General features: G+C 38.3%; 1 protein-coding gene across 2 annotated transcripts in view; it reads right to left on the bottom strand.

Annotated features, from left to right (window-relative positions):
• Positions 1-2,377: 2,377 nt before the first annotated feature.
• DHX15 (DEAH-box helicase 15) overlaps positions 2,378-12,583 on the bottom strand; it is a 41,232-nt gene continuing 31,026 nt past the window's right edge. For both annotated transcript variants that reach the window (NM_001031159.2, XM_046940191.1), the window contains exons 12-14: positions 10,493-10,683; positions 4,011-4,180; positions 2,378-2,944 (exon numbers count right to left, since the gene is read on the bottom strand). In NM_001031159.2, the coding sequence (NP_001026330.2) occupies positions 2,827-2,944; positions 4,011-4,180; positions 10,493-10,683 (479 nt within the window). In that variant the 3' untranslated portion in view covers positions 2,378-2,826. The remainder of the gene's footprint in view (positions 2,945-4,010; positions 4,181-10,492; positions 10,684-12,583) is intronic.

The following is a 12,583-nucleotide window of genomic DNA, read 5'->3' as shown; positions in this document are numbered from 1 at the left end:
TACTCTTTCACAGGTTACTTATTAGTTGTCTTCTCCTCACATACTACATGGCTCTAAAGCTACTTCTAAATGAGGTTTGCACTCAATACACAGTGATTTAAGCTTGTCTGTTACTATCCTCAATCCTTAACTACTTTGTTGTTTAAAAAACAAACCACACAGCAGTACTGTGCAGTAAAACCTGACTGCACTGTGTCCATAGTAGGACAATGAGCTTTCCCACTCCAACACTACCGCCATTCCATCCTCCATTGTCCACGTTAACACATGTAATCCTATACCAGGAAACACTCCAGCCCTGAACTCGAGCACTGCAAATGTTCTGAACGGCAGTTCTTCACTGCGAAAAGTGTTTCCAAGGAATCATGATGACAAACACAAAGTCACGCACATATCAAGTTCACCAGATTCCCAAGATGCTTGTGCTTCAGCATCTTCTCAAACTGCTAGCCCGCAGATTCCAGCGAGGTCTCAACAGCCAAGCTGATTGCCATCGCATGCATTCCAACTGCCAAGAGGGAAGAGAGAATTTGGCCTCCTCAGTCCCCAGTGACAGCTGTGAAACCCGACAGCCTTCCAATTAAGCCAATGACACTGGTGCACCCCAGAGCCTTCAGGTGGATTGCACAGGTGTCACTGACTTAATTGGAAGATGGCAGGGCTGCACAGCTGTCAGAGGACATTAATCTGGCCAGTAGTATTTGCATTCCTGATAGCAAAGATGCACAGGAATGAAAGATCCCAGGTTGACTGTCATACTCACAAACAAGCTGAGTTTGTGGGTATGACAATTTATAAAGAAAAAAAAAACAAAAAAGCCCAAGTTTCTCCAGTGTCAAGTTCCACTCACAGCAATACCCATCTGCTCCCCAGTTCAAGCACCAAATCTACTGCAATCCATGGCAGCTGCTTCTGGGGTCCTCAAGGGATTTCATGCTGAGAATTGGCTCTGGCTCTGTTTGTGGACCTTGCCATACCTAGGGAAAGTTTCACAGGTGGTTCTACACCATTTAGCTGAAGGCTGCACAGAAATGCCAGAGAAATTCTTACCTGAGGGCAGCCATTTTTCAGCATTCCGCATTTCCCTCCCCCTGAAGGACAGGGAATTCTGAAACACCACGTACTGAACTTGAGAATTACTCTAGAGCAAAACTTTGTAAAGTAATGTGTTTAGGAGTACAGTTTTAAAATCAAAGCTTTAGTTGTTCAGACCATCTGTCATTAATAACTCTTAACTGCAATCAGAGAACCCAATTTTGAGTTCAACATTTTATAAATGGTCAGTCTATCTCATCAGTTCTTACATGGAGCAGGGCAGCCCACGAACAACACCAGACCAATTTCAACATTCCTCCAGCGGGGGAAATCCCCTACTCACTCACTTTGTTACTGAGCCTGGGGAAGACTCAAGTCCCACTGTGTATTGTAAATTCAATCAACTTTACCTTCACACATGCTTCTCTCTATATTGCTGTTTTCATTGCTAAGGAGTTTTCACAGCTTCTGTACTTACTCTCCACCAAACTGCATTTCAAAAAGAAAAGTTAGAGCTGAAAGAGAATCCTGAAATTACTTAATTCCAACTCATCTAATGGCCACGTGTTTAACCTGCAATTTACACAGGATACACCTATGGCTTAAGATTAGTCTTCCAGTAGCATAACTGAGACTGGCTGCCAAGTCTCCAGGCAAAACATGCCCTAAAGCATGACAAAAAACTCACGCTGGAAGTGACAACAACTCCCACTGTAGGGGAAACTGTTCTGGCAAGAGCTTCTCCAGCTTCTCTTTGCCAGAAGAACTGAATCTCAAATGTATTATTCCAGGGAAGGAAAAAAACCCTCAAAATCTGACCAAGTATTAAATCTTACTAAGTAAAATTCCCCATGAAATTACCTTCCTATCTTGAAAATGCTGTCAAGTTGTATTTCAGTAAATATCAGTACAAAATGACAATACTGACGTTTAATTTGACTACAGCGTGGCTTACGGTATTGTGTTTATCTGAAAGGGTATCTGAACACTGCCCAGTAGGTCAAGTTCCTACCAGCCACAGATGCTTCACTTTATAGGACATATTACCACAGTTCTGCCCTGGAAACAACAGTGAATGGTTCAAGAATGCATTCTCCAAAGAAATTTGCATGCATGCAAAACATTCCGTTTTTAAAGAATTCTCTACGTAACTTAAAGAAGTTCGCAAGAGATTAAGACTTCATGTAGAATATTGATGCCACCACCACTCTGCTGCTCGAGCATCTGTGCTTTTTAGTATTATACTACTGCCATGTCAATAAAACAACAGTGTAATGAGACTAAGTGGCTTCTCACATTTCCATCAAAATAACTGAGATACTGACATACTGTGGGCACAAAATTAGTATAAATAGACTTTATTGAAGTCAGTACCTTTGTACTGAAGCTGAAGGTTGTGTCTACATAAGCACAAGTTGTAACATTTCACAACTTCTAAAAGGAATGTCAACAATTACAACGATCATGCATACCATGGTCGATAATCACATTTTTAGAAGCATTTTCAACCATTTCTAAAGAAATGCTTATAACATTGTTATATATAGAACTACTTTCAATAAACTGCAAAACATTGATCAGCTTTTCCAGTATGAGCTACAGTGTCAACACAAAAGGGAGGCATAAATGTTTAATTTATGAAATCAGAATGGAATATTTACTGTAAAGAAAAATTAAAAAGCTTTCAAATAAAAGGCCATTATTGAACCAAAGTGAAGAGCACAACTTGAACTTTGAATCCATTCATCTTTTAAAGCTGTCCTCTGAATAACTTCAGTTCAAAGCATAAATTCAGTACTGTGAGTATTCCTTGGACTGAAGTTTGGCAATGATGCGATCCAACTGTCTCTTTGCTTCACACTGTGGAAAATTGCTCATGTCATAATATTGAGGGGCAATTTTCACCAGCCTGTCAAAAAAGGAAAAATTGATTACTAATACTCCAGCTTTAAGATGCATCCAATACAAATTCTACAACTGACTGAAACAAATACTACCCTTTTTTTTTTCCCCACCTTGCATGTCTGAGGTTAATGAGAGAGTACACATTTAAGTTTCAATCCTGTGCCCAAGTCCAAAACAAAAGAGCACGCAATTATGCCCACCTAAGTATCAGCTTGTACAAGAGTAGCAGTTCACTCTTAGCTGGTTTAAGCTTAAAAACCTCAGTCAAGAGAGATGCTATAATTCTGCTTCAGCATTTACAGTGCTTATTCAGAAAGATTTCTGCTGAAGGATTTGAAACAGTATTATGCATTAAAATACAAAAGTAAGCATCCTATACCCTGTGCTATTTGACTTACAAGCCCTTCTATGCAACATACTATTTCAACAACAGCTGAAAAACCTCCCATATTCCCCCAGGCTTACAACTTCACAGATCAGGTATAACTTTAAAGACAGGGGAGAAGATTCAGATCTCCACTGTCGACTGAGTACCAGGCCTCTCAATTCCTTGATATGCATCCTACTGACTAGCAGTATTATGACAAGGCAGGTTCTACCAATATTACCACAACTTCCCTTCTTATTTTAAGAAAGCACTGAATCCTGGTCAGATCCTCACAAAAAAAAAAAAAAACATAGGGGCACAAACAGCCATGAGAGGTTCTAGATCTTGAGGCATCTGCCAGCATCTCTTTGGCACACAAAGAAGTGCTGGGACACACTCCCAAACGTAGCATCTCTAAGCAGCTCCTCTGGAACTGACTTAACAAGCTCTGAAGTCAAAGGTCTCTCCACACACTGCACATAGAGCCTGAGCACCTGAGTTTTGCACACAACTCCCAAAAGCCAGAAACTGGTATCCACAAAGAAAAGTCATCTACAATTTCACTAGTCCATACAATTGTCATTCCCCAAATTGTTTTGATAATATTGGATTCATGAAAAGTGAAAAGACCATCTATGATGGGAAAAAAAAAAGTCAAACCATTTTGCAGTAGTTCACAACTTCTTTACGACTTTCTGCTTACCATTCAGGTTTGATGTCTGTACATGTCCGGATGTAGTTCTTCGTTGTAAGGACAAACTCATTATAAAGCACCCATTCCGGTTTGTGATCAAGAACAGTGGAAGGATGCAACTGTACCACTTGGTTATCTTTTACTGTTAAGTAATGCCCTGTTCGTTCCAAGTGCGCCACCTAAGTAAAAAGAGAACAACTCATTAGCACCAAAACACTGCATCCAAAATACTTCATTGCAGCTTTGAAACCTTGTCTACATTGAGCACGTTACTGGACCACTTGAAGTATTCACATTTTTTTTGCACACACAATGAAGACGTCAGTTTCTGCTAATTGCCTTACACGTATACACTAATATACAATTCAAGCAACATGTAAGAATAGTTCTCACCAGGAAGAATTATTAGTACAGCAGCAATGCAAACACTATTGAAGGCAATATATAACAGACAGGTTTGTGAGCACCACAATCAGCTGTGATCTGGCATAGACAACTCCTCCCAGCACACTGCAGCTGCTGCTTATTGGTCCTACAGTAGCTATATTATCATGTCAAGCTTTTACTAATGCAGTATTTCAGTAGTAATTTTATTGATGTATCCATTATTCTACAAATTCCCTCATGGTGAGCTTGAAAAAAAAAAAGTGTCAGTCCAGTTAGAATGGGAAATTTGACATGTCCAGAAGGAAGAACAGCCTTGGTACAGCACAAGCTTCAGAGCTGAAAAATGTAGGTTCAGCAACATACTTCTGCCATGACCTTGGTAAAAATCAATTAACCCCCCTGACCAAGCTTCTCGCTCTGTGAAAGGGTAGAATGTCTGCCTCACCAAGATGATCTGATACCTGAGCTCATTAAGATTTGGTAAAGCAATCAGTTACCCTTAGAAGGATGTTCTCTGTAAGAACAGTTAATCTAGAAGTACGTGTAACTAAAAATAACCTTCCAATACTGGAAATTCAAGATGACCCTTGCAGTTATTTCGTCATTTATACGTACAAAAATACCATAAAAAGATTAAACAGAACAGAACTGCTAGAAAGACGTGCAAAAGACATTTTTAATCATATCATCATTAGCTACTTTCCTCTAATACAGACTGTATGCTTCATTGTTTTTCAACTGTTTTAATTCCTACATTTACTTTTTTTTTTTTTTGCCTCCTCAGAGGTAAATCACATTTATTAGATTAAGATCACAGGACTTCCAATCCAACAGTTACCTCAGATTCTACATCAGGACAAGAGCTTTCCAACAAGCTATTTACTTCTAAATGCACCTCTGTTACATTTTATGACATTCCTACCTAAGACTTCCATAATCCATTTCCATAATCATCAGCTGTTCTCACCCCAGACTTCAGACATTATACAACTACTTTATTTTCAAGTCTGGAGAGCCAACTTAAGCACTTTTAAAAGGAAACTAACAGTGCACTGCCCATAACAACCCGGGCTTAATTTTATTCAGCTCAACCCAAAATTTGCAGAACTGAATGGCAGTACAGCTGCAAACCAGAGCAGACCAGTAACTCATCTGTTTCAGACGTGGCACAACAACAGCGCACGTGAGTGCTGAATTATGCTTTTTATTCTGTTTTTAAAAATAAATTTCATTTTTCCAGAAGCGAGCATGCGTACAAATGTATGTAAGTGTTTTGGCTGCTGCTGTTCTTCCTACAGAAGGACAACACGATCAGTTTTAGTTTTTTCTACAAAACTGTGTTCTGCTGATTTTAAAATCAATACAATTTACCTTTACCACCTCCATCACCCCCAGATATATTAAAAACAGTAAAGTAGCAGCATTTACTTTCCCTCAAATGCATACGACCATTTCCTTTTCTGCATAATTTATAGTGAAGCGTTCTATTTGTGCAATTCTGAAGTAAAAAGATTGATATAACTAATTAAGAAGATTCATAAAAATGCAAAAGAAAAGCACAGCTAGCTCTAAATTTCTAGAGTAGGAAAAAGACTAGAATAACTCCAATTAGAAAAAAATGTCATCTTAAAACCCTGATATCAGCATTAAGTCACCTTTAAGTGGTTGCATTCTATTGCAATTTATTTCAATTCTGAGACAATAACAAGCCCACAGTATTTATCCTATTTAGATGTTTCTTCCAAGTATGCTTGTTAGCAGACAGAATGATAGCTAATTTCAGGTTCAGTAATGGCAATGAAATGTGCACAGTGAAGCGATGGCTCCACAGCAAGCAACGATGATCCAGTTATCTGCCACTACATCTTCCTGCTCACCCCTGGACAGAGCTGTTTCAGCATTGATGACAAAGGTAATTCTGCTTCTTCTCTGAAGGTGCAAGCATCCTGCACGATTACCGTGCTGAAAGAATTTAAAATGGGCTCTGGAAAGCACCAATGCTGATGTAAGTGAGCAAATGAGCACGCACAGGAGACAGCGTATAAACTTATGCACCTCTGCACTCCTGGCATGCAACCAGTTCCAGTGCCTGTAAAATACAGCATACTGGCTCCCCGATACCAGGAAAAGGGATTTGATCTCTCCTATCCTTCTCTTGCTTGTAGATATACGATATCTAGACATGTAGATATGATACAGATGTATGATCCAAGCTCTCCTTTATGCAAGGCTCTATTGCTTGTTTTACCTTTCAACAAGTCAGTGTACTATGTTGATCTGGCAGAGAATGTTAACTGTTTTCTGCTACTTTGTTCAGTTAATTAAGTTAAATCAACTGATAGGGAGGTCTCATGGAAAGGACAGCACAGGACAAGTCCAGGTGCCTACTGTCAGGAAGGATGGAAAAAACAAGACATCGGTAATTCTGCACCTTCTCTGAATACGGGGAGCAGAGGAGAGAGGTGCAAAGGACTGGTCAATGTCATGCTGGCACATGTTCTCAAGTTCCTAACTACAGGAAATAAAATTTCATCTTTAGAAATGAAGAAAAGAAAAAAGCACAACTGAAGTTCCTAGAGATTAGGAAAACAAAACCCAAGTACTTCTCTGCAAAATGTGTTTAGACATCTGCTTGGTTAAAGAAACGTTTTGAAAGGAAAGATCAAAAGACCCCTCTCCCAGGCTTCAAATGGCAGATTGGCTAGAAAGGTGTAACAACTGACCACAAAAGGATTCTTGCTTAAGGATGCTAGGACATGGGGGGGGAAAATGTAACAGATGAGCTCTGAAATGAGACACTCTTCCGATTTTGTTTTCACAGAAGTCAGTTTTGGTGGTTGGGCAAAATCATCTTCAACCTCAATCATTCTGTGATTCAGTGATTTTTTTCAGTTAAAAAAAAAATCAGGCTTCCCCTGAAACCACAGAACCATACTGAGCACACCTATCAAACAGGTTCATTTTCCAGAGACAAACAGTGCTAAGGAAGGCACATGGGACCAAACCTGAACCTAGAGTTTCTCAAAGAATTTGTCACGTATTAACATGAAACATTTGCAAATGAGGCTGGAAATCGGAGCCAGAAGTTAAACACAGTTGACTACATGATGTATGCTGCATAAACACAACCCTAAAAGGATCATAAGGATCCAAGGCAGCCCATGCATCTCTTCCTGTAACGGACTCCTCTGCAGACTGAGAAAATCCCACCTGCTGATAATGTATAATGCTTTTCATTAGGACAAAAAACTCAAACAGAAGCCATGGAACATGCCACTGTAAAAAAAACATTCCAGTTCCAGTTTCCCCAATACTGTTTTCAAGATCATCACAATTTTATTACAAATTGAGTTGCTGTTCCACCCCTAAAGTTTTAAGTGTGCTTATATTGTCCGTCATATTACATAACACAGCCCAACCACAGATTCTGAGGTAAACGTATCAAACACTGTCCAAGTTGAATGCGCTTACAATAACAAAGGCTACTAATTTTGGCAGGTTGGCCTCAACAGTTTATGGAATTCATTCTTTCTCCTATTTCTTCTTGAAAGAATGAATGATAGTAGGTTCTGAAGAGCAATAGCTGTTGCTTTGATTTCTGAAATTTCTGCTCTTACGTCATGCAACTGTGTTTCCAAAGCTATTAAAAATTGTATTCTGTAATCCTTCAGAGAAGTGAATACCATTAAATGCACCGGTGACCACCTTCATGTTGTAGCTTTATTTTAATACCTATTACTGTAGGAATATGATTACATACAGACTTTAATATATACAAAGCAGTACCAAAACCTCTGTAGTAGCAAGAATGAGATTTTAATGAGCAGCCTCAACACCTAACTTTTCGTACAGCACAGGTTATTGACTTTCATCTTCTGTAATGACCCTGATATCACCTGTGTTTAATTAAGCCATGTTTTCCAAAAAGGTTCCAAGCTTAATTTGAAGACAAACAGAACAGTGTTGAGAGCAAGAACTGTTGGGCTTTTTTGTCTCCATCTTTCAAATGTTTGAGTAACTTCAGGGTCTGGAACGTCCTTTGGAAAGCCAAAGTTCTCTCACATGCATGTCTGAGCTGCAATGTATGTAAAGATACTCTTTCCACAGCATTTAAATTTAGTTAACGAACTCTGGCATTTCCTACTCTTAAAAAGACAACCATACCAGATAAAGCTGTACTTTCACAAAGCCAAGTCACAAAAATTCTAAGATTTCCTTCATGACTAACACGTGTGATTTCAGGTATTTAAGCAAAACATACTGTAAGTATCAAAGCTTCAGTTGTGCTATTTTTATTTTCTAACACATTTTATTTTTAATGGGTAGCTTCTTACGAGATTTTCCAAGTACTCCTGCTCTATTTTATGTATGCTCTACATATTCAGATATGTCATGTTGAAACAGTTTCTTGATTGTTTCTAGTAACAAGTTTTCCCCTGTAAAAACTGTGGTGAAACTGGAGACCCTGCACAAAAGCTTTACAACATACTTAACTTCTTGGCAGTATGTCATTCCAGAAGCTTTTCTACAGAGTTGTTTGTATTTAAATACGAAGGGTAAGATGGTCAGTAACCAACATGAACTCTGTAATTATCAGTGACTAAGACACAACTGAAGGCAGGCAAGTTTACAGCTCTCCTGTTAATTAAGTGGTTCTGTTCTAACAGTTAATAAAATACCCTGAAGGCACATAATGTCAGACATCAGCCACAGGCCTCAATTAATACAGATACTCCTATTGTACTGAACAAGTGGCATTTTATGACTGCTTCTAGGGCAAATGGCAATTAAACTAGAAAATACAGTAGTCAAGAACTATATCAGAACAGTGGCTGCTACTGTTTTTCTCATTTCAGACTATATTGTTAAATTCAGGAGCTTCAAAAATCAAGCTAACCAGCATGTGCCCACAGACCTTACTACTTTGCTTGCACAGACTACCCATTGTACATGAACACACTTTGCAACCGCTCACACTTCAAATTCAATGCATGCTCTGTACCAAGCAGATAAAACTGATGCGTGCATTTCATTACTCAGGTATTCTTAACAAGAGCCCCCAAATGCCAGAGAATCTCTGCAAACAGAAGGCACAACATGCACATAGACTTAATTTTTAAGTCCTGCAGCTGCGGATAAATAACATTTCCTGTTTCAGGCATTATAAACAGTTTTTCTACTGAACTTGGCACATAGCAACATGGAATTGATGAAAGAAGGCTCAGAGTTGAAGTCAGGTACCACAGTGTCATGGAGATTAAAGAGTAGAACTGTTGAAATGGCTTTGACTTCAAATACCTTCAACAAATCTACCACAGCTATCTCTCGATTCAGCTCAATAATTTTGAGTGAGGGGGTAAAATACACTTTTGCTGTAAAATCTTTCTAGAAATCTCCTCAGGCTGCTCAGTTTGTTTGAGGTGGCAAAATATAGTTTACAGCAGGATGGACTAGATGATATCCAGAGGGATATCTTCTAATCCCTACAATTCTACCCACTTACAATTAAATCTGGTAAAGGATCAAAGACAACAAGATTTTGGGATAGGCTCGCTGAGCCACCTATGGAGAAAAAGACCCAGAGAGGTAGAGTCTGCTACCATTTCCTTCTTTATCATTCGTCCTTGCTTTCCTCTACTAAGACATCATAGATAAAACAACAGTCAAATGGTGGGCTCATCAGGAAAGTGAAGCCTCTACCGTGGTATCAGAGATTTAATTAATCTGTGAGTATTGGATTAAGCAGTCTGGCTATTAAGGAATTTAATTCCTACTCAATTGGATAAGGATAATTCATCCTCAGAAGTTTTGTGGTAAGCTCAGACAGCTAGCACCAATGTTACTGAGATGTGTATTACGTTACTGATTTCATAATGCTGTCGAAGTACTCACACAATCAATTCTTGACTGGTCAGGCCAGAAACTGTATTTTTCGAACTTGCAGGATTGTCTACAACTTCCGCACCAAGTGAAGTCTGACTAAACATTTTACTTTGAATCACAACCAGTCAATATTCCTCAAGTTTTGATGAGTGATAGCAACCACGCTAACACTAAAAGCAACATGAAACTGAACTGCTTCCCCTACAAAAACACACACATACCTGCATGAAATACCCAGTAACTAATGCCTTTCTTATATTGATGTAATAGTCTCGGCTGGTAAAATCTGTGCTTCTACGAGGCAAATTAAATCTATCCATGATTCGTGACAGCTGCTGGCGTACATTGTCTGCAGACATCAGGGACCTGTAGTTAATGAAGTTGTCATAGCACCACTGAACCGACTCATGATCTGCAATATTAAAAAACATGAATCAAAAATAAGTATTTTATCCAATTAGAATAAAACACCAAGTAACTGACTGATCAGTCAGATGAACCAAGAAAAGATATCCATAACTTTTTTTTTTTAAAGTAAGTGGTAACAGCTCTTAGCCTATTCAGTGCATTTCTTTCATTAGATATATTGTTTATATTATTTCCCATTCAGAATGGAAATACTGAATTCACTGAATTCCATTCAATAATTGGAGGAAATCTTAAGTTGCTTCTGTACTTCATCTTACAGCCTACATTTAAAATCAGACATATGCTGAACTTCTTGGTACACTACACAGTAAAAGTGAAATTCATTAAGTACCACAGCACAGTGCTTTCTATGACATTTGAATTGTGCGCTTTAACATGACCCAGCACTGTTTCATATTGTTGAAGGTATAAACAGTATCTGTGTTTTTTATTCCGATTCTGAATACGAGAAAACTCCATTCCACAGTGAAATGCAAACAGAAAACTATTCCCCAGGTAATTCCGTGCTAAACACTGCAAAACCACATATCTCTAAAGCCAAGCAGTAGAGTAGTAGAAACTTTTTTTTTCTGCAAAAAGGAAAGTGCATAGGTTCTTCCAGAAGTGAAATACTTCGTCTCATTAAAACATATGTGTTTTAAAAGTTCCCCAATTTCTGACCAAAAAATTGCTACCAATAACTAATTTCAGTGCATTTGAAAATATGTGCTTGTATATATACAATATGTATAATTATATACACACAGCATGCTTGTGATAAAAAAATACATGATTCTGTGAGATGTTTACAGGAGGACTTTGGAGAACATCAGTCAGGAAAAAAAAAAGGTGCAGAAAAGTGAATGAATGCCTTGAAAACTGACACCACCTGGTCTTCACTAGTACACATATTCTGTTTGCAGACAGAAGTTAACACTACAACAGAAGTTTACTCTGCAAGACAATATCAACACCACTGTACTACCTAAATCCTAATAAGGATATAATATGACTTGGACTCAGACTCTTGGGAAAGAAATCTTTAAGCAGCCTACAAATTTTGTCTGTCTTTTAAAAACCACTGAAATCATTTTGACAAAATGTACCCAATTCACTGTAGAAGGTACTTCTGCACCAAAATTATGCAATACAGTTATGAACTTGAATAATACAAAATATTATAATGATTCAAAAGTAGTTATTTTTTACTGTGCATTGTTAAGTCTTAAAAATATATAATTCCCAGCAGATCAAGAGCAAAATGTGTCAAACAAATTTACTGTATCTGGATGCATTTTTAACTACAAAAAAGACAAACCACCACCACTCTACATCATGCAACCAAAGTTCAAACTACATGTTAAAGTAGACAGTGCTGCTTCATGTTTTACATGCAGCCCACATTAAATGGAGCAGACAAACACGTATTTCCTATATACCAAGGAAAGACCTGGTCTTTTCAGCCCAAGTTCGCTACATTTTGGTTCCATGTATTTTTAGAAACAGAACAACTCCAGCTGGTAGCCCTGAGAGATTTAGGCCCTGACCTCATCACGTATTAAGTTACTGCCAAGGACATCAAACAGCCATTTCCCTTTGATGAATTATCTAAGGCTGGTTTCATTAAGGAAAAGGGAGTAACCTGAGCAGGAAAGCACTGGCTCAAGAACATACATACAAGACAATTTGGATCCTATTATCAGAACAGCTAACAGAACCAATCAATAGGTATCTCCCAGTTGCAAGTTTTGATTGTAAGTTTCTTGGCTTTTATTTTTAGGAGTTTTGAATACATACATTTGTGTCATTAATCTGAAGACATCCTTGATTTCGAATTATCAGATAAACAGTGTTTGAACTGCTTTAACACAGAACTCCTATATCAAAACTACAACAGAAAGAAG

The sequence above is a fragment of the Gallus gallus genome, chromosome 4, assembly GCF_016699485.2.
Source record: "Gallus gallus isolate bGalGal1 chromosome 4, bGalGal1.mat.broiler.GRCg7b, whole genome shotgun sequence".
NCBI classification, from domain to species: Eukaryota; Metazoa; Chordata; class Aves; order Galliformes; family Phasianidae; genus Gallus; species Gallus gallus.
Note: the sequence above shows the minus strand (reverse complement) of the source record. Positions and strands in the feature narration are given on the sequence as shown.